Source organism: Aethina tumida, chromosome 1, assembly GCF_024364675.1.
Source record: "Aethina tumida isolate Nest 87 chromosome 1, icAetTumi1.1, whole genome shotgun sequence".
Classification (NCBI taxonomy): domain Eukaryota; kingdom Metazoa; phylum Arthropoda; class Insecta; order Coleoptera; family Nitidulidae; genus Aethina; species Aethina tumida.
Window position 1 is genome coordinate 58,115,478 of NC_065435.1, and position 24,134 is coordinate 58,139,611.

At 28.7% G+C, this 24,134-nt stretch overlaps 1 protein-coding gene across 8 annotated transcripts in view; it reads right to left on the reverse strand.

Annotated features, from left to right (window-relative positions):
• Window positions 1–24,134, reverse strand: part of LOC109597373 (protein MTSS 1) — a 78,644-nt gene that overhangs the window by 35,135 nt on the left and 19,375 nt on the right. For all 8 annotated transcript variants that reach the window (XM_049961922.1, XM_020013034.2, XM_049961924.1 and 5 more), the window contains exon 2: window positions 2,213–2,274. In XM_049961922.1, coding sequence (XP_049817879.1) covers window positions 2,213–2,274 — 62 coding nt within the window. The remainder of the gene's footprint in view (window positions 1–2,212; window positions 2,275–24,134) is intronic.

The following is a 24,134-nucleotide window of genomic DNA, read 5'->3' on the forward strand; positions in this document are numbered from 1 at the left end:
AATATATGAAAGCAAATTATTGTTTAATATATCCATATACATAAATCAGTCCAAGGGGCCTACGTCTGAAAAATTGAAGCATTCCTATACCGTAATTGAACCGCCAGCATGTTTCACTGTAGGTATAACTTTTTGTGTAGTTTGTCCTTGTAGGATGTTTAACATAAGCATTAACATTTTATTAGAACTAAATTCAAAGTCATTAAAAATTTCCTATTGTTCTGTGATCCACTGAGTGTAATCCTAAATAAGAAAAATTTGATTCATATTTTTAGTAGAAACTGTGGTCAAACTAATGCTCGTCCACTAACAATCTTCTCGTAATCCTTGAACTAATTTTTGTCCCATTTCCTCCAAGTTAGTTTTAATTTCAGTTGTTCTTGACATTAGAATTATTCAGTTATCGAGGTTTTCAAAGTCAATTTTTTTTCATAGCTACACTTGCCCAGTTCTTCAAAATTGTTTAATGATTCGGGTAACGATTGACTTATTTAGCGATTGGCACATTCAGCCATCTCTTCGTGTTTCTCTAAGTCTTGATAACACTGAATTATAATTTTTCTCACAGTTTCACTTCGACCAATTATTAAATAATTATAATAAGAGAAAGACCGCTAGTATTTTAAATTCAGGAATCAATGAAAGACCATAAATTAAAAGGTTGCTACGTGCTGAATTGAAAAATAAAAAAGTACACAATTTTTTAAAGAATAAAATTAGATTGACCAGTTGCATGGTAGACAACAACAGAAATAATAAAAGCATTATAAGTACTACTATCCAATTCAAATAGTACAGCTCATATTTTCAATATATTTTAACAAGTTGCTATAATTATGACCACTACTATACATAAATTTGGGTTTTTGTAGAAGTAGGTAAAATAAAATAAAAAAAATACGATTTCATTCGTATTTTTTTAAATAAATTTAAATACAAACAAATATTGAAGCAACGAAGTCAAATTTATTAATTTATTTTGATGCATTAGTTTTATATTTGGGTTGTTAGTAATAATATTTACAATGTAAAATAAACAAAACTAAAATAAACATTTTTGGTAAATTTCTATGATTTACAATATTTTATTACTAATATATACACAGTCAGTGTCTAGGGAACACTCAGAAAAATCGAATTAAATTAAATTAAAAAATACTTAAAAATTACAAAATAATATAACTAAATATAAAAGACAACACAGTATAACATATTTTTTAATGCAAAAGATAATGTTTTTTTTACTATTGATTGTATGTATTTTTTTAACGAGTACCCAGTTAAACGGTGCAACTTGTGTTATTGACCCAATATACATCAAATTTATATAAAAATACTGTTATTATTATTGAAAGGCACCATCTAAGTGACAAAAAATTAAGAGCAATTGGAATGATAGAGGGTGGATCATCGTAACGTGAAGTGGCTCGTCAAATGGATAAGCAGATTGTGGAGATGTTACAATGTGTATAATGACGAAAAAGAACGACTTCCAAGCCGGAGTTTGCGTGCACGGAGACACCCGGAAATACCAGCTCCTAAGCTAAGACAAGAGTTTCTTGTTAGAAAGTTTCAGAGACATCTTAATTGGGGTCCTGATAATTAGAGCCGTATTCTCTTTTCTGGTGGGTCAAGATGTTGCTACCAGCCATATTCTGGAAGGATACGTATTTGGAGAAAACGTGGAAACTAAGCACGACTACAACATGCTCCTGAGATGGTGGAGATTCTGCGAGGATCATTTGAACAGCATTCGAAGAGAATAACACAAGCGTTTTATGTTGGTCAGCAAACTCTCCAGACTTTACTCCAATAGAAAAATTATGGGGTGCCATGAAAAGAAGACCAAAACCATTATCTGCACCAAAACGTAGTCAATAGGCTGATATTGAGTATGACAAATCGAGAAGGATATTAGTTTTTAATAAAAAAAATATATATGGAATAATTATTATAAATAACATAATAATAAATATATGGATGGCAGTTATTATCTTAATTTTTGAAGGGGTTGTAACATCTGTGTTCCTTAGACACTTGACTGACTGTGTTAATGTTATTTACGTTTAAATTTTAATAGTAATGATCTAGATCTAATTAATGACCATCGCCAAGGTCAATCTTCCCATGGATAACTGAGAACATCTCCGTCTATCAATAAGAAAAAATTGAGCCATCAGTTGAGCCCCACATAATTATGTTGTGTACTTACTTCAGCGACGAATGGAGCTTGGTCGCTTTCGCTATCAGGTCTTCCCAAATCGGCATGCCGTTCTGAAACAAAGAATCTTATCAGTGGAAACCTTAAATTCGTTAGTGGTACGGGAAAAGTGTGTTGAATTCGTCATAGAAATATCGCAGGGAAATTTGTCAGCAGATAATCCCAGTCATTGTTCTTCGGTAACAATGGATCGTTTCAAAAGTTTTACAACTTCCTTCATTACTTTGGCGAACGTCGTTAGATATGAAAGTTTTCCGTGCACCTATTTTTTTTTTTTCTTGTGCCGCGCGTTTTTCTTCAGTTGCGGCCCGGGACGGGGCAGAGAGCAAATGCGGTGTCATTAAACTCTGGTACGATGTTTGTCGTACGTTATCTGTCAGTAATTAACCTGTTACAGCATCCGTGACGTTGGGCACAAAACAGATTGCACCACCTATGTTTGTACTATAAAACATTATGTGCTGCCTGTTTATGTTTCTTAAATATTTTTTTAATAAATGAACAGTTAGGTTGGATCGTTGCTGTTCAGAAGTTTTATATACAATTATATTTGTGTGAATAAATTAGTAAATTTTAATCATGTAACGATGACATTTTATAATGGAATTTGGTGATAAATCCTCATCATTTCATATAAACAAATAGAAGTATTTTTATTGAAATACATAATAATTTATGATGATTTATCCATTCAAATTAATTTGCTTCTGTAATATTTTTAATAATAAATGGTTTATTATCTTAATTTTCACACATATTTCTTATGAAGCAACAGATTTTTGACAATATTGCTTAATCAAAAATATAACAGAATTTATTAAATTAATTAAAAATGATTTTCTAATAAGATATTAACAGATAATGTATGTGTTAATATAAAAATATTCTATTCGATTTAATAAGTTTTTTAATCTTGTAAATTTATTAATATATTTTTTTAAATATTTTTAAATGTAAATAAAATTCTTTAATTAATTTATTCAATTATTGATAATTGTAATTGATGAAATATATATTTTTTTTTTTATATTCATACTTTATGTATATACAAATCATTGCTAAAAAAATCAAAAATACTAAAATAAAATTCTCAACAAAGGATTATTAATAAAAAAACGCATAAAATAAGTTTTAATAATGTTATTTACTTTATCAATAAATTAAAAAAACTTTAGCAATCCATTAATACAAGAATTTTTTTAATTTTTTCGTTATTTATTAATTATTATTAAATTGTTGGTAATTGTAGTTGATATAAAACAGTTATTAATTAATTATATATATATATATATATATATATATATATATATATATATATATATATATATATATATATATTTATTTATTTGAATTCATTGTTGTACCACTTGTAAATGTAAATTACTATAATAAAATAAAATAAAGCACCCACTACATTAAAAATTTTCAATGTAACCACCCATAAGGGTCCAAATTATTTAATTAATTAAAATTTTTCGAAATATTTCGTTAGAAACTAATTAGCGAGCAGTTAATTAAGATATTTTGGCGAATTCTCGGTTATCGAACCGTCGCGTCCCTAATCTCGTCTCATTTTTCTGGCATAATTTTCAGCTCGGGTAATTCGAACGCGTTATCCAGATGAGGCACATCAAACATTTAATTAGCTCCCGCTAAACAATACCTTTTGGTTCGGCTCGCTCTGATACAAAAAGCCAATTAAGCCTTGAGCGTTCCACATCTAATTTATGGCGAAAATTACAATAACAAATAACATGCAATGGGAATAATATTAAGTATTGTGATGACATGTAATCAGTTAGAAATTCAATTCAGGTGAGACAATCGGTCGTTGTGCGAAAGTTCTCTTAATACATTTTTGGGGAATGTACACGCGTTATGTAATTAAAGCGGCACGTAACAGTCGGCCTTGATCTTGTAAATGTCGGGGGAAAGTGCGTTCGAACGATTCCTTCCGGTCAATGCTCAACAAAGTACGATAACCATGCGCTGGCGGATACGGAATTTCAATGGAGTTTTCAAAGTTGATGTTATGAATTTTGAGGTTTAATTCCGTACAATATAAACGCAGGCATAAAACGTTTTCATATATGTGAGAATCTACATATGAACGAATATCTAAAATCTTTAAAGAAGCTTTTTTGGTTGAAAATTATCTTACGTTATTGAAAAAATATATAATAAAACTATAGAAAAGACTTTTGAAAATATTTAAAAATATTTAGAGTATCAGTCAAAAGAAAAGCAACAAACATATTTTTAATAAAAACATACGTAAACAGGATGTTATCAAGGAACCATATTTTTGTCGGATAGAGAATTTAAATATAATTCGTTTTTATGATTTTTTCCTGACAGTCAAAAGTAAAGCAACATCGTTATAAATCATTTAATTTCAGTTTGTCTTAAGTGGCTTACGCATGCGGTGATTAGTTAATACTAAGTAAAATTAGATAAAAATACCTGCAAGACTAGGTTTCTCGAATGATATTAAAAATTTTATTGTTTCCAAGTACAAATCAAGACTTAAACAAATTTTAATTGCGTCGCAATTAAAGTGTTGTGTCAAGAACAATTCGAGCTTTTAATACCAGGGGAGGTTAAGCAACACTTCGTAAGCCCAACAAAACTGACCATCGGAGAATTGGAAGGTCATCGAAAAGTAAAGATCTTAAGACTAAATATTCACATTTGGGGTGTCTGTCAGTACCATAAGACGTAGGCAAAGTAATTTACACGGAAGAAGGCCCGCCAAAAGAAACCCTTTATTTCAAGAAAAGCTGCCAGACTAGTCTGAAAAGTTCATCAGATACACCAAGGGAACACTTAAGCATGGAGGTAGAGAAATGATGCGTGTGGGGCTCATCCTCTGTTTTTGAATGGAACCTTTAGTAAAAATAAATGGATAAGTTTCAATATTTACTTATCCTTGCCAATGTATGCTACCGTAAGCTGAGGAAAACATTATTTTGTCTTAGATTTTCCAGCACGATAATCATCCGAAGTTTACAGATAAAGTTATAAAAATTTTTTTGCTTTCAATAATGTAAATCTTATGAAGTGACCACTCCAAAGTTCTAATTTAAACCTAGAAAATTGAATAGAAAATTTATGGGGACGTGATCCATCTTAAAATAAGGAAAGCTAACTTACCATATTTTTTCCACGAAAAGAAGGTGTCAAGGAGCAATAAAAAATATGAATATAATATATATAATGTATATATTAATATATTAATAAAAAATATTACTTGATTAAAGTACTATTATTACGTTTTTAAGTTTCTTGTCTTCTGAAACTCAAAGTTAAGGCTTAACATATAAAATACTATTTAATTTTTATAGATAAACTTTTAAATTAAAAAAAATATATATTCTATGTGTATTTTCTATATTATTTGTATCTTTTCTAGATTCTATTTTTTCAATATTTATTACCCAATTTCATATTAATTTAATATAATATTTTATAAATAAAAAAGTATTAAGTTTTTGTATTAAAATATTTTTTTAATTAACTTAATTAGGTATTTTGCTACTTGAAAATGAAAATTATTATATTTGAACACTCTGACACATCTATTAAATTAAAAGTTTTTAATGTAAGCAGTTGATAACCAAATTAATTAATTATTACCCAATTTCTTATTAATTTAATAAAGTCTTAAAAACTTTTATTAAATTTTAACTACATAACTGAATTTCATTTTATAATGTTTTTATATTATACATTTAACTTTTGTGCAATTTATTTTTATTTTAATATATTCCTTTTATGCTTATTTGAGAATTAATATCATAATTTATATTAATGTATAATATATAGAAAACTTTTGGTAAATTTGTGCAATTTTTAATATTTTGTCACTTTTATAAGCTATTTCCGTTTAAATAGTTATGTAAGTATGTTTAATTTATATATGCACTAGATCCGATTATAGTTTTTAAAATAATCGGCCAACGGCATTAGCAACAGGCCTACTTTTACATTTTTAATGTATGATTTATTCATTTTTATTTCAATTAAATGCATTATCATTTTACGGGTACTGTATGTAGAATGTACAGACACAAATAGAAATTGTGTGTAATAATATATTATTCAAAACATTTTAGTTTAATAATATTTGGCAGTATTTAATCAAATTGAACAATTTACTATAGTAAATTCGAAAGCAAATTTTTAGATAACTCGGTTATTCAAAATGAAATAATATAAATTTATGAAATTATTTCTTGAGGGACAGAAAAGACTTTATTTAAAATATACATATTAGTAATAAAGTATGATATATAAATTTTATTTCCCAGTTTATTTTCAATTTTTCAATTACAGTAAGAAGTACATAATCAATTATTATTATATATAAAAAAAATAACTTATGAAAATTCAGAATACTTTCCAATACATAATTTAATTATAGTTAATTATCAAAATTATATAGTATTATAAGTATGTAAGCAGTTAATAATTACATAAATGGGAAAGTACAATATTTACACATAAAACTCTTTAATTGTTATAAAAACTGTATATTAATTGGGTAATAATTACATAGTTTTCAACATCTAACATTTTCAAAAGAATATAACCATAAAATATAGAATAAAGTATTTAATAATTACGCATACTTATGTTGTAGCAAAACGATGATGATGAACAGTATATAATTAAAATATAATATTAATATTTTATGACTTTTCATTCCTCAATTAATTTACTGAGTAATAGAATAGAATTAATAAAAAATACTACTATTTTCTGATACTACAGATACATCATAACTTATAAATATAAAGGATGTAAAAAACAGTGCAACCAGTATAAAATTTCTACAAAATATAAAAATTTAATCTCACTTAATGATTTAAAAATTCTATTTCGCATTTCTAATATAAGTTTAATCTGCCACTTTATAAGTTAATATTTATCTAAAAATTTTATTTTATAACAAACAAAACTTTTTTATATATTAAAATGGCTCATGAGATTATTAATAATCAATAATATTGTGTTTTCAATAAAAGAATTGTCATTACATTATCAGAAAATTCAAAATTTAGTGCTTTATTTGAATGTCAGTGTTGAAGAAGGTTATTGTGTACACAATTTTCAAACGAAAAACATATATAACTTTTAGGTAATGGGTGGCTAAATAGTAAAGGTTGTGTGATATGTGTACTACTAATTGATTGGGTATAGAAAATAAATATTATTAATAAAAATGGCCCTGATGATGTAGGAAATATATTTACTTATTAGGAAACTTTTATTTCTAATTTTTACATTAAATATTTAGATTTAGAATTAGAATTTAATTAAAACATATTTAGTGTATCTCTAACTTATTAAACACTGAAAAACACTACAGTTTATAAGAATTTGTTTTTTCGAAATTTCAAAAAATATGTAGTAGACATGTATATAAGGATCAACATTCTACAATGGACAAAATTCGCGCAGTAGCAAGTTTCACAGGATTGATCCGGTGTTGACGTGCTGGCCCACCGAAGAAGGCCATTTGCCGTCAATTACGTTAGCAACTTTGTTGGCAGTCCAGTTCTGCGTCAATTAAAGCGAGATGATGGCCATTAGCAGAAACGCAAGTCGAAAAAAGCAGTAGCAGTCGTTCGACAGGTTTTTGTTTACGGAAACGCGTCGCATGAGGAAAGGACGAGAGCACCATTGCACACCCAGACTCTTCTGAAATCTTTTTCTATTCCATTTTTACACCACGTATTGTTCCGGACCTTGAGTAAACGTTCTTACAGAAAACAAAACGATAACTGAGACAAGGACTTCCAAAAATAACGGCGGAGCATCGAAAAAAAAACAAGCAATTATCGGGTGTAAGTAACAGATAACATGCGAGCGTATGTTTGTTTTGCTACCAATTTAACTCGTTGGCTCGTTAAAAATCTGTCGGTTCGCGGCAGCCGGTCCGGCTTTTTATCGTGCCACTTCTAACATTACAAGTGCATCAATCAGATTTAATTTACGCACGCCCGGAGCAACGTCTGCATCCAGCCATCGCACTTCGAAACGTCGTAAATTAACAACTCATTACAATCGTGCCTCACCCCGAATGACAAAAACATGTGTCGGCGCAACGAAACGGGGAAACAATGCGAACCAGATGATGATGATTGTCGTACCAAAGCCCATACGACGACGACAATGTAACAAGGCCGTTACAAGCAAACATCCCATCCGATACGTGGAGTTTCTAAACCTATAATAATAATTTGTACGTGCAACTTGAAGGGAGTGTTGTGAGTGTTCGTACCGATTTTTCGTAATTAGACCATCTCGTGTTCGCCGCTCCGCTTAAAATTACTTTGCGTCGATGAAAACGCGGGCCTCGCGACGTTTATTTTCCATTGGGAAAGTTTACGGCGTTTTTGCCCGAAACAACAAACTCCCACGTCCCGATTGAGCCGTCTGGCCCGCTGAGCACACCTCGGGAACCTTGAAACCGGGCTAATCTCAGTTTTAATTATATCCCCGGCTTTTGAAGCGGTCTCGCCACTTGAAAGGCTAAAAGCCGAATAAATCGTCGTGGAGACTAATGCCAGAGACAATGGGGGTTTGCTGGAGTGTTTTTGAATTAGTCGCTTCGAGTGGCGACCGTACATCAACAATATAGATTGTTTTTTTTTGTTATTATTTGTGGAAGTACCAACCACTACACCTCCAATGATAAATGCGTCTCCGAATGTTTACTCCTTTTTTATTTGTATTCAATGCCAAAATTTCCAAATAAAATAATTTTTCACTTGATATTTACAATAGTGGTCACAATTAAAGTAACTTTTTAAAATGTTAAATATTTTAATCACATTTAATGTAGATAGTAATATAAAAACTACTACTACTTCTTTTTCTATAAAATGTTAAAATATTTGTCTGAATTGAGCTTGACTACAATATAGACGGGATTTTTAAATCTATACTATTTAGTTAAACGTTATATATAAATATCCTTCATGTTTCAGTTTATAAGAAATTTTTGTTATGTTTAACATCAGCAGAACTATTATTTTTTAATAAATTAAATTTTTTCGTATTTGGTAATGCTAAATTACAATTTTTCTTCGACCAATGATTAAATAAGCAACAGGGTCAATCAAATTAAACTTACAGAGAGACAAGAAGGACTATAAAGTAAAGAGTTGTTAAGTTTTTTCATTAAAAAATAAAGTACGCAATTTTTAAAGAATAAAATTAGAATGACTAGTTTAATAAGTTGTTATAATTATGGTCACTAAATTCTTAATTAATTTTCAAATATTTGGGAAATAATATATATTTTGTCTTATTCTTATAAATTAAAAAAAAAATGTATATTATATTACTCTGAAAAATAATATAAAAAACTAATTATAATTAAAATAAATTTATAAGCAGTTCATTAAAAATGTTTTAAATAGTTTACTACAAGAGTTTTAATTAAAATTTAGAAAATAACAACATTTTTGTTTCTAGGAAAATTTTGCACATAATTTTTTAGGATGAACTGAAAAAATTACACAAAAAGTTAATGATTATACAAAATAAAATAAGTAATAAAGATTTTTAATAAAATAAGTTTATAAATAGTTTAATAAAAAAATTCAGTAGCAAAATTTGTGTTTCAAAAAATTTTTAAATCACAAATATATGTTAGCTTACGTCATCATCTTCACCGATTGACAGATGCGACGGGCTCACATCTATTTAGACTATTTTGTTTTGTAAATCTGAAGGATTTGTTTATATTTGATAATCGGGGCAGTTTTTAAGAAAGAACCAAGCAGTTGAGCTTTAGATGTCGAGAGTTAAAGTACGTTTGTTGTAATAATGCGTATTATTGTGAATTTAGTGTTTTAATCAAACTAAAAAGACAGATTAACAGTCGCTAATCTATCGTATATTATGTACGTAATTAATAAGAGATATAAATAAATCGTAATTAATTAAAATTTAAAGAATTGACAATAATTTTGTATCTAATATGTTCAAAAATTATTGTTAATATTATAGAAAACAAAATATTTGTTGTTTTATTAACGAATATTAATTAAATTTAAGTATAAATTTTATTATATTAAACTGAATTAGTAGATATTGTGGATCTAAGTGAAGTATGAAAGTGAGTGTATAAGAATGCAATTGAATTCTATTGAATATACTTCTTGAATACTTTTTCAGTAAATATATTTTAGGACAACGTTGACAATAATACAAAGAGCGTCACATAAAATAACTGATTCAGCAGGGACTAAATCTTAGACTAAACAATTATGAATTAAAGATTATAAAGTTTCTACTCAATCAACAAGGTCAAAAATAATTTAAGAAACTAATAATAAGCCAGAAATCAGTAATACAATTTCTGGAATTAAATTTCAATAATTATATTAAAAACAAAATTTCAATAGAAAAAATATGTTTTTTAATAAGAGTATGAAATTTTGAACATAATTAATTAAAAAACTTTAAGGATATTTGAAGATAATAAAACACTAAGCAAATTAAATTATGTAATAAAAAACTATTTTTTGCAAGAATATTATTAAAATTTTGAAATTCATACTATTATTCATATATTTTAATATTAAAACAAGGAGTAGCCATTTTCCATTTTACTAAATTACAATTTTAAATATACAGACAGGTTGTCGAATATTTGTTGGTATTTTAAATATACAGACAGGTTGTCGAATATTTTTTGGTATTTTAAACATTGCTGCTACTTAAGGCCTTAGTCAATATTAACCAGTTCAGTTATCCCAAAGAAATAACTGCCGAGTTTTAATTTCCACAAATACCTAACGGTTCTCAATAATTTCAGTGGCTTACTGAAACTGTACAACGTAATTAGAGCTAATTGGCCCATTCTTATTGATTATAGGCAATAATCGAACTTGATGTAAGCTGTCTATACTCAAATTCAATATCCTACTAACGTGCTATAACGGCAATAATTTTCTGAGGTAATAAATTGCAAATGTTTTATACAAACACCAATTTTGTATGGTCCATTAAAACTTTCGCCATCAATTTAATAATATTTTAGACATACGTTACCCCAATTGTGACATAAATCATACCTGGAAAAGTAAATTTAAATTAGACACATGCTTTGTGTGTGTTATCCTAATTATTCATGACCCTTTTGTTTCCCGCTTAGACGTGTAAATGTTTCCTAATTTAACCCTAATCAGATTTATTAGTCTAGACAGTAAATTACAGCGAGACAAGCTGTTAATATTTTTTATTGCTATTAATAACCGTTCTTAGTCCGCGGCCCGTTATATATTCGTTATAAATTAAATATCATTTGACACATAATTGCCATAAACTGTATAAAACATATGCGATATGCGATTTCGGTTCATGGGACAAAAATCGCATATAAATTTAATTTACACACAATAAAATTGACGCGAGCCTGCAAATAACAGATGGAGAACCACAAAAGCAATGATAGCCATCTATTCAAAAACATTTTACAGCTAGATAATTATATAACACGCCCATTCGAAACGGAGATTGTGTGTAGACATCATTTACACATCCGTGGAAAAATGCCGAGTGGATATAAATTGCACTTCTCGCCAGAACACGATCGAAACAAAGACTGAAAGACAACACGTCCCGGAGACTGGCAATTAGTCATTTTTAATCCACTTTCACGCCGACGCTTTCACGATGCAATTTGTGCGAATTTTTTGACTGAAATAATCAAGATAATCAAAAGCACTGATCGAATCGATGGATTGTTGTTGTATTGAGTTAATGCAGTCATGTTCGATGTGCATTGTTTTGTGTGTAAAACGACAGGAAAGGCTTTACGGGGAATGATAATTATTAGAAATTCTAATTGATTGATTTATGCGAATTTTGATTTCCATTTCAGGGAAAGCACACAATTATTATTACTCGATGTATATTTCACTGGGGAATGTGTTCCAATCTAAAACACTTTCCTTTCATTTAAGTTGAAAAAGCTCTTATAATTTTTTGTTTACAAAATTCAATATTTTAGACGACACATAACTTAAAAATGACAAAGATATTAATATAAAAGCACATATTCTATTTTGTGTATGTATTTAACAATACTCTATAAAGTAAGAATTTATTCTCATCAGGATTTATATTACTTTATATAATAACTCACTTTGACTCCAGAGGAAAGGTAAATAAATAATAATTTGTATGAAAAATTAAAGTCTAAATATTGCTGACATCGCAAAAAAACACAAAATGCTTCCGAAAAATGGTTTACAGTATTATTAACAAATATGAAACAACCCACTTAATTGAAACTACAATAAGAAGGCGCCCTAATCAAAAACTTTTAGAGGCAAACATATTAGAAGAAGCAGAAGGAAATACTTTCTTGTCTTCTAGGCACATAAAAAATTAATTAATTAAGTCATACAGTATCAGTGTGTCTAGTACAACAATCAGACGTCGACTAAATGAACAAAACTTGCAAGGATATAATATATTTCAATAAAGAAACCATTAAAAAAGAATATTCGAACAACATCTATGTTCCATAGAATACGACAGATGGTAAAAAATACGTTCATCGTCCTCCTAATTAAAATTTGCACCCCAGATACATTGACACACATTTGGGGTTCCTTTTCTTGGCATGGCATTTTAAAAAGTTATTGGTAAAAATAGACCGTTGCATGTATAGGAACACCATGAGAAATGTAATGTCAGCGATAATTTACCAGTTACATGGATTTGTATGTATAATAATGACATGAAGCAAGTATTAAAATTTGTTCAAAAATGGTTAGAAGATAGATTCTCGATTAGCCAGCGTAAAGTTCTGATCTAAATCCAATTGAAAACTTAAAGAACAACATAATTTAGATGAATTTAGTTATTAATTGAAAAGTGGTGGATTTTAAGGACAGATTTTGTTTAAAATTTAATTTAAATTTAGTGTAAATATTTAAAAAAAAAATAATTTATTTTCATTGCATTTAAATAATTGGTAATCGGTGGTATTTCTCTCGCCACCATTACATATTTTCATTCGGGATATCATTTTTTACAGTTAAAAACTGATCAAACTAAATCATGGAATAAAATGTGATAAATATCTGAGTATATTAGTTAGTATTAGTTACACAATTAGTTTCATGCTTGTTAAAGTATTTGTAAACACCTAATGATGTCATTAGCGAATAGAGAAAATTGAATACATAAATTTTATTGGCACTAAGAAGTAAATTAGCTGTGAGAATTATTAACGTGGTTTACTAGTTTAGAATAAATAAATTTATTTTTTAATTCTTCTATATACTTTTTCATATGCAATATTTTTTGTAACAGAAGAAAAATGTTTCACAGAATGGGAATACAGTAAATATGAAAAGACATTGTAGGTGGTGATATTATAAAAAATATTTTTATGGTTTTATGTTGTCTATTTCTTGAGCTATTTTTCATTAAAAAATAATTATGAATAAATATACTTACTTACTGGGATATTTCAATGTTAAATACACCACACTGTATATAAATATATATATATATATATATATATATATATATATATATATATATATATATATATATATATATATATAAAATTTCCTAAGAAAGTGATTATTAAATTAATATAATAATATTAAAAATTCTGAATATTTTAATAATTTTCAAATATACAGTCATGAATATTTTAATGACATAAATACTTAATTTACTTACAATAAAACTTTTACTATTAATTATTAATTATAATCATATAATTGTAATATATTATTAATAATAATCGCTGCTCTTGTGTTTTTATTTAATGTTAGAAGAAATAACGATAATTTTAAACTGAACACATATACTTACATTAATAATGAAAATTTTAAATTTAATCTAGTCTTCATTTTTTTGAATTATTTATATATAAATATTTTTAGGGTTTATAAATTGTTTTTACGTTTCACAAATATTTGTTTACTATCGTACACAATTATGCTAATTTATCAGACGTAAATACTACGAGATGTTGCGGGCATAAAATTAACATATTAAAATTTCTACTACAAATAAATATGTACCAGTATGTTATATAACAAAATTATGTAAAAACGCGGACGTGAACACAACCTGTGGGATATTGATAAATAATAGTTCTTTGTTTTCGCCATTCTAACGTTTACCTCATTTAAATTTTCAAATGTCAAATTGCAATGTAGCGTTTCCGATTCCCGTAATTCAAAGCTTACTAATTTATCAGTTATAAATATTTAACGTCCTGCACCTTTATATAGACCACATTAGAAAGTCGGATAATTATAATTTGGGCTGACGTGTCTGAGAACTATTTAATTAGCGCATGTTAATTGAAATTAAAATGTGATGCGGCATCAAATATGCACAGAAGATTAAGATTACGAGCACACCAGGCACACGGTTAGAAATTTGTTTAAAACACGCTCTCGTCCAAATCAAATTTAACTTTTAGCGAGATGTGTGCTGATATTTTCGAGCGTTTTCCGAGTAGTACTCTTATGTGCAATTCCCATTTACTGAGGTCGTTGCCTCGTGCATTAGTAAATCATTTAATTTACAAATTACAAATAGTCCGTTGCGGAGTAAACATTTCAATTGCCTCAATGAACCGCGCACTGTAAAATTGCCGACTGATATTTTTCTATGGCCAACATTCATAGAACTAACCTACCCCAGCGTACAATACCGCTACTTTATTATCGTCGGTCTATGTTTATAAAATTTATGACGGTCGTTTAGTTTATCACAATGGGTTGTAGATAAAATTTTAAATTTATTATGTCGGGAGCAGCAAGTGTTAAAGAGTAATCCGTTCATACTACAAATTACTTTTATGACCTATAAACGGTTTAGTGCCTGACTGACTGACACCATCGTCCATATTTAGCACCGCCATCGATCCACTAAAAATCTGTTACTATTTTGTATCTTTACTATTTTCGATCTCCAAAATATTGCCGTTGAATTTTTTTCTCTAACACTCAAAATACCTCAGCAACAAATTTTTAAAAATAAAAAAAAAACCTTACAAACCTGCATTAAACTGCTGACGTCGTCAGTGTCTATATACTTAGTTTACAATAAATCATTTTAATTCAAAATTAAATTATATTATTTTATAAATTTTCAGTAAGAAGAAGGAAATAACAATGAAAAATCAAGGTCTAAAAATTGCTGACGTCGCCAAAAGCTCAAGATGCTCCACAAAAATGGCTTACAATGTTATTAACAAATATGAAACAAGTTTCAATTGAAAAGACAACAAGAAAGCGTCTAACAAAAAACAACTCATTTTATAAACAGACCAACTGGAAGAATAAGTGAACGAAATCCTTTCTTGTCTTCTAATCAAATAAAAAATGAATTAATCAAATCATACAATAGCAGTGTGATAGTACCATTACTGAAAATTATTGGTAACAGACCTCTTCTTATATAGAAATATTTGTCAAAGATAATTTACCAGTTACATAGATTTTTATGCATGATCCAAAAATAAATCTAGACCTAAAACCAAAAACCATCAAATTTAGATAAATTGAGGTCAATATGTTGTCGAATCTATCATCAATTTTTAACGTATTTAAAACTAGTAACATAGTTAAAAAAATAAAAATACAATAAATAATTTAAGTCATTATTTTTAAATTTTCGTTATTACAAGTTATAACCAGTCAAATTAATAAATTAACAATAAATGAACCTTAAAAATCAACAAAAACAACTTAAAAATTTAAGAAGACAAAATAATACAGATAACAAATCATAAGAAAATCTAAGGTTTATTTAGGTTTCTCAATGGTTAACAATCAAAATTACTAATTTTATATTATTCATATTTATTAACGGTTTAAGGTTCTAGTGTAAATAATAATAACAAAGAAATAGATTAATCATTTAGTAGAATCAATAACACGTCCATTTTATTCTCATCCTCTACACCTACGTTATCTAACAAATTAACTCTTACTACAGATACATCTTCATCATCATCCATCACAATCAATAAAGAAGTTAATCAAAAATCTATTCAAGTTATCAGAATTAAATATGCTTTTGATATTACATTTTAAATCAATATGTTTATTAAATAATAAGTATTTATAAATTTTGAAATAATCAAAACCGTTATTTTATTTATTTAAAATTAATCTTTCATAGTTAAAATTCATATAATTAATAAGAAAATAAATCTTAAACACTACTATCAATATTAAACCCAAACAAGATATTTAATTTCAAAAATATATATCAGCGTATCAGTATTAAGATAATTATGAATGATAATTACCAGCTGTTAGAAATAACAATAAAAGTCATCTGAAATAATCAAAGAAGCTCGTTGGCTTTTCTAAGTAACATCTTAAATTTACATAACAATTACATAAACGTATCCAGTTTCAAGTTAGCCGCTGGCCGTGCAGTACTTATGATCCCGCCATACCGGATATGGCATTTGATTCCATTAACACCGGCACAAACCGTTCCTCTGCCATTCCACAATTGTCCACCCACTCGCGACAAAGTCTTATGAATGGGACAAGAACCGTTGCAAGTGTAGAAACACCCACGAACGCATTCGCCTCGAGGGGATTTGGAAATTTCGTATGCGGAAAAAAATCAATTCGCCTTCTTCGGCAACGTATGGACAGAAGGAAATGTTGTGAAATGGGGATGCGTAGGCTTGATGATGGGTCCGAATATCCGAGGCGGTGCTTTCACCGTGAGATATTTTTATTTTAAGAATTTTGCGCGAAGTCGTATGAGGATAACTGAATTTGATCGCCCTTAAATCCATCCGGAGGACTGTTTAATAAATCAATATATTGTAATCATATTCAAATTTGACGTTCCATTATAGACGGCCGGAGCCGAGCTTGTGCATGACTTATTAGGGTCGCAAGCAAAATTAATTACAAGACCAGCAATAGAGCAAGCTTTTAGGGTAAAGCCATCTCAAACGCTAACCGCTGCCACTTTAAAACGAAAGAAACTGACGAATTGACTCTTTTACATTTAAACCTCTATTTAATAATAAGCTACCGGCAAAAGCTAATTGACTTCTCAATATATAATCAAGATTCGAATGATTTAACAAAGGTTATTTGTATAATACTGGAACCACCCCCGTAGATTAACATCGTTCTGGAAGAGGGTCAGTCAAGTCCGCCCACGGGGAGCTGTTAGACTGGTTAATTTGCAAATAGAAGATAAAGGGCTCCTAAAGGAGGTGCTTTACGCTAACAAAAGCCTTAGAATTAATGGTTCACGGTAACACGTTGCAATTGAATCAATTTTAGATCAGCAGTTCCTTCGACATCACATTTTCGTTAGTAACTCCGATTCGTGTCGAACCGGAATGGATTCTCAATTAAATCTCGACGACATATGTTATGCAGAATCGCGGGTAATTGAGCAATAAAGTTTACAGACACATGCGAGTGGATCGAAACCGGAGGCCGCTTTTTATTGGAGTGGCCCATTTGAAAGGAGGCACACGCTCGAATGGAACCCACGCCGCACAATACCGTGAAACAGATTGATTTTCTCTCTGAATCAAATTTTTATCCATTTAAGCTGAAAATTATCCTGGAATGCTCATAATTTACAATTAAATGACTTTTGTCACCTTTTTTTGCACACAACCAGTGATATTCATGTTAATATAAAAGTGATTATCAAATTAGTTATTACAGTTTATGAACCAGCATGATAATTTTTGGAAAAAAAAATGATATTAGTCTCGGTAGAAAACATTTTTATGGTGTACAATAAATAAATAGATTTTTAGATATAAAGAACTCTTTATTGTCTATATTTTGATCTATGTAAGTATTCAGTTAAAAGTTATAAATAAACAACCACAGTTACGAGGGTGTTTTCATTTTAAATGAGCCACACTGGACGTAAAGAAAAACATTAAAGGTTTTATATTTTTTTAAGAAAATGTATACATATTACTAATTAATTGATTTTTTAAAAATGCGGTTTTCTCATTTCAAAATATTGTTAAATCACTTTTAAAAAAGAATAATTAATAGGTTTTTATACTCCGTTAAATTAAAGACGTTTCTAATAGGCCGCGACATAATAAGCCAATTGTTGCTCAATAATAGGTCATCATTATCTTGAAAATTGGTCACAGCTAGTCGGTTTTTTTAATTTGTTAAAAAGCACTATACAATTACAATTCGTGGAAACTCGGTGATTAGAAAAGAGTAATTCAAACGCAAAACATTGTTGCGGTCCTAGTGTGCGATTGTTGCCATACGATAGCGGTACCTTGACCCGAGACATTTCCCCAAGAGTTCGCAACTATTCACCGACACATGCCTACACAACACACGATCATCGCCCAACGCTCACCTACTACTTTATACGTCTCTCCGTATGGAAAACTATATAATATTTACATCCAAATCCATCGCCAATGGTTCTGAGGCAAATAAACGTGAAAGAAAATTTAGTAACAATTGTACAAAGTATGGCGATACCTTAACTAAATAAGCACACATTAATTGGACAATTTATAAAGGTATACACGGCAAAACGTAAAGATAAAATGACAAACAATCTGCCTCTTTTTTTTTAAATAATGGAGCAGTTGTCTCGTGGCCAGACATATGGGTACATACCCAAGGACGGTTCGGTTTACACGGAACATATGTTCTGGGTGCAGGTCCCCAATTTCTGGCAATTAACAAGCCGACCTAGGTCAAGGTACCGCTTTGTTTGCATGCGGCCGGTTCCGTCTCTTTGCCCACTCGTAACTCATTACCGCGTACGTTTATTGCTTTGTTACTCCAGATTCGGTTGCGAGTGAACTCTCTCCAAAAAAAAATGCCAAAACATCGATTCGTCAGATAAGCGAATATAAAAAAAAATAATTTTAACAAGCATATTGTTTATTGTTGTCATCCGCCAACGCAAAAACCGGATGGTAATTGTTTCGGTACGTGAGCAAAAAGAGTGTTGAATTTTGTTAAATCGTTTAGGCATCACACTGGTGCTTTTTGTAACATCTGTTCTAGTACCACAATAACTGCGGCACACAAAAAAAATTCAACCATCATAGTTGAATGACTTCTTAGCATACACAACTTGCTTAGCAGATGTCACTAGAGAAGATTACAAACAAATTGTGAATTATTCAATTGATTGTATCTTCAGATACGATAATGGGAATAATTAGTCAAAGATTACAAATTATTAAATCGTCGAGAGCAACATGATGATTATTTTACATTACGAATTTGTGATGCAACATCGTTGTTGCTAACTTGTTGAATTTTAAATAGTAATTAATTTATTTAACTGTTCTTAAAGATTTTTTGTAATACTAATAAACGAAATATAATGTTAATATAATAATAATAAACGAAATATAATGTGTGTAAATGTTTACATTCAGATTTCTAAAAAAAGGTTTTAAAATTATTATAATTATTAACCGTTACAGATTTATCAAACCTAAAATTCCCAAAATCTAAAAACCTAAAATTGTACAATTCAAATCTAAGAAATTTTTAGTAATGGTAGAAAATAATTGGTCTGAGTTCGAAAAAGTTGAGAGAAATTTGTTAAATGGATAATTCGAATTTCAAAAAACAATCAAATCTTATAATCAACCGAAATTAAATCCAGTCTGAAGGAAATGGAAAGGAAACTTGATGAAATTAGCTCAATGATTCAAAGAAGATGATTAGTGTTTGAGTCTAGATCTGCAAGGAAAACCCTGGTTTCTACTAAAAATGTAACTTGACTTGGTATCACATCCACTTGACCACAGAACAGTAGCGACGAGTAGTTTTTAGTGAAGAGTTTAAATTTAATTTATAAGAAATGATGGTTATTATATTATATTAAACTTTCAACAGGAATAAAACTGCACAACATGTTTGTTATACTCACAGTGAATCATGGCTATCATGCTCCAATGCTTTTGGCGTAGGTTCCTTTAGACTGATTTATGCACAGATATATTAAACAAGAATTTGTTCCATATATTGAAGAAGTGATGCTCTTAAAACATGTGTTTCAATATGAAAACCATCCCAAACATAAATTCAAAATTGTGAGGGATTTGTTAAAAGACTAAAGTATCGATATTTTGTCTTGCCCAACCCAATCTTTAGACTCAACCCTATAGAAAACATGGGGGATCTCATTTATAACCAAATTCGACTTAAAAATTTTAGAAATTTAAATTAACTCATCACAGCTTTTTTAAGAAACTTCATGAAATATAAACTTGTCGTATATTCGGAAAATTGTCGAATCTACCCTATGGAGATGGCCAAAATGATAAAACAAAAAGGATATTATAAGAAGAGTTAATATTAAATTGAATAACACAGATCTAATCATTAAAAATTCCTTTCAAAATTGAATTTCCTATATTTATCTACAGCTCATTTCAGAAAAATATATGTGACATTTTACAGAATAAGAATATAATAGTTTTTATACTACTGTATACAACAGTATTAAATTAATATTTTAAAAAGTTATGATAATAACCACCAATGTAGTTCCAAATACAATATACAGAGTTATTCACAAGGAAATATTATTTAAAAAAATTAAATTGTTTAAATTACTTCTTATGTTTGATCTTTTTTAAGTATATAAGATTTCTCTAAAACAAGCAAAATAATAATTGTGACTACATAAAGATAAATAATATCTAATCAATCGAATTGTTTAGAACTCAGAACCTTTAAAACTGAAAATGTTACTTTATACTTAATTAAATTAAATTGCCTCTATATTACTGCACTGTTTATGACAGCAGAAATAAATTTCAGTAGTGCATTAGTTCAGCAAACAGCTAATACAAATGATGAATACATCGGTGTTATTCATCTTTGCCTCTTCTCCTTTTAACAGTTAAGCAAACGTTATGAAAATGAAGTGGGCTTTGTTAATAATCATGCCACAATGCTCACACCTAATAATAATACAGGCCAATGTTTGTCATTAGCACAAATAACGTTCCGTAATTATTAACAAGTGAATTATAAATAAACCATGTTCTTATAAAGTTATTTATGTTTTGTTTGAAGTATTGAAACAATGAAGAATATTGTAGACATGATGTGTTGATAAATATAAATCAAAACCAAATCTTATCTACGGTTCAAAATCATCTCCATAGATAGAATCAAGACGTAATCACGATCAATTTGGCAATGGCAATGTATATTCAACGTGAAAATTATGACACCGTCCCCAATTTAAAATAATTATACGGGATAAAGTCGGCATTAATATTCAGCTGTGAGATAATAACATTTGGTATTTAAATTGAATTTCCTAACATAAAAATTCAATGGCCATGAAACTTTATTTCCAACAAAAATCGTTACAAATTCTGTAGAGTTTTCGATTCGATTTAGTGGAACAATTTCACTACTTCACTGCTAAAAACTAACAGGACGTAATCAAATAGAACTATTTTATTTATCGCTATTGAAAGTGTGATCTAATAAAACTTTTATGACAGTTCCGAATGACCCACTTCCACAAATTGGTGTAACTCTCCAAAACCATTTAAAATGGTAATTCGTTATATTAGTATACTTATCAGAAATCGATTTCGAATACGCAAATTAAAGAGTACAAACAAGCTTGTAAGCAGTAACAATTTATTACCTGGAGTGAGACATCTATTAGGTATTAATGTCGTCTCAGTTTCCTTATGGCATTATGTATAATATTATTATACGACGAGGTTATTGAAATGGTCATAATAAAGGCATCCTATTTCAGTGAAGATGACGATCATTCAGGTGTGAAGGCAACAGCGAGTGCATTAAACTTCTCGATGACACAAAAGCTACAACACCTTCATCGGAAATGAGTCTGGGCTGGCATATACGATCAAGGCCAAGCTAATATCAATACAATACAAATTTTTGTAGGTGCTTTCGCCCTAATATTGTTACGAACGTACGAACTGGTAATTTGTCAAGTTTGTCGCTGTCGTAATGAATGAAAAGCGACATTACCGCTGCAGCAGTTGGTAGGTAGAACTCTTTAAACGGCACATATGTTGCCTGTAAATAACGCACAGATTTCGTGAATAGATATCAAACACTGAACGTTGTAACTCTTGTAATAGCCTGTCGACCATTAATGAATGGCTTATGTGCATGTAAACTAAACCCATTCCAAGAACTTTGTTTCTACTGTAATTAAAAAAAAATGTGCTAAGGATTTAGCACCTTGGTACTACTACGTAGTTGGCAGTTTGCCAAGTAATTTATACCTGAGTGCTTAATTCCGGGGGGGACACGTCCGGAGGTTCACTACCCTGGTATAATGTGGTTATACGCTGAGAACTGTTAGATAACGGCGAAACTCATCAAAACATTTCGGGTCCGACTTTGAAACAATAAACAACGACTGGGATGACTAAACTGAATGGTCAAATTCGCACAGTTGTCAGGTAACAACTGAAATAGGCACATTTTCTTAGGTCTGTATCCATATTTTGAGTACTAAAATGAAAGTGCAACTAGTTAAAAAACAAATTTTTAATAATTCTGCTGATTTCTGCCTAACATCACTAATCGATTGATTTAATTTTCTTTTAAAACTTCTTCTATTAGTCAGATTATTTAATTAAATGTATTTATAAACCATATAGTTAAATTATATTATGAATAAAAGTCCCGTCAAAATCGGTCCAGCCATTTCAGAAATTAGCTGGAACAAACAGACAGAGAGACAAAAATTGTAAAAAATGTTCACTCGTTCAATATATTGTTTAACAGTTTATAACTTTTTATTCTCACAAATCAATCAATTTAAAATATTGAATAATATTTTAATTTTTAAAATTAGATTATTTATACCAAACCGAAATTAGATTATATTGAAAGCAAATTTATTTTTGATTGATTGATTATTCACCTTCACAATTCTTTATTCGTTTTAGGTAATAAAATAAAAATGTATATTAAATGTGGAAAACGATTAAAAGGAAATAAAAAGATAAGTTTTTAATAATAAGATTTATGAGTAATGGAAGGAAATTAAATGACGTCAGCAGTTAGTTAAATATAATAAAAATTATTATTATATATATAAAAATTAATTATTAACTTTAAATACATAATTTACCTTCAGAGTTGTTTATTTACTTTGAGTATTAATGAAAAATATAACTGAAATCAATTTAAAATCTTGAACAATAATATTATTATAATTTTTAAAACTGGATTACTTGTTTAAATTTATTTAATCATTGTATATCAGACTGAAATCAGATTATATTGAAAACAAACAAAAATTTAAACATATCATTCACCTTCATAGTTCTTTATAGACTATAAGTATTAATTAAAATTATAACAGATTTTTTTGTATTTAAAAAATAAAGATTAGACTTCAACATATTCATTTTCACACTTCTCTATTCATTTTGGATATAAGTGAAAAACGTAACGAAATTTGTTTTTTTTTTATTATAGATTTTTTATAATAGATACACAATTAAAACAAGTAAATCCTTGTCCAATTGATTTATTTAATCCTCTATTAGATTTCATACTTTATACTTCATAATTTATATTTTGTATTTAATATTTCATATTGTTTCATATTTCATACTTTGTATTTCATATTTCATGATTCATGTTTCATATTTCATATCTCATATTTCAAATTATTTCATATTTTAATTAATTTTATTTTATATTATTAATTTGAAAAAAAAATTTAGACATTAAACTTTTATTGACCTCGATAGTTATTTATAAAATTTATTTTAAAAATGAAAAAAATATAATTGAAATCTCGAAAAAATTAAAAATGTCATTTTAAATAATACGATTCAAGATAATGCAGTTATTTTCAAACAAATACATCTAGATATAATATTTGA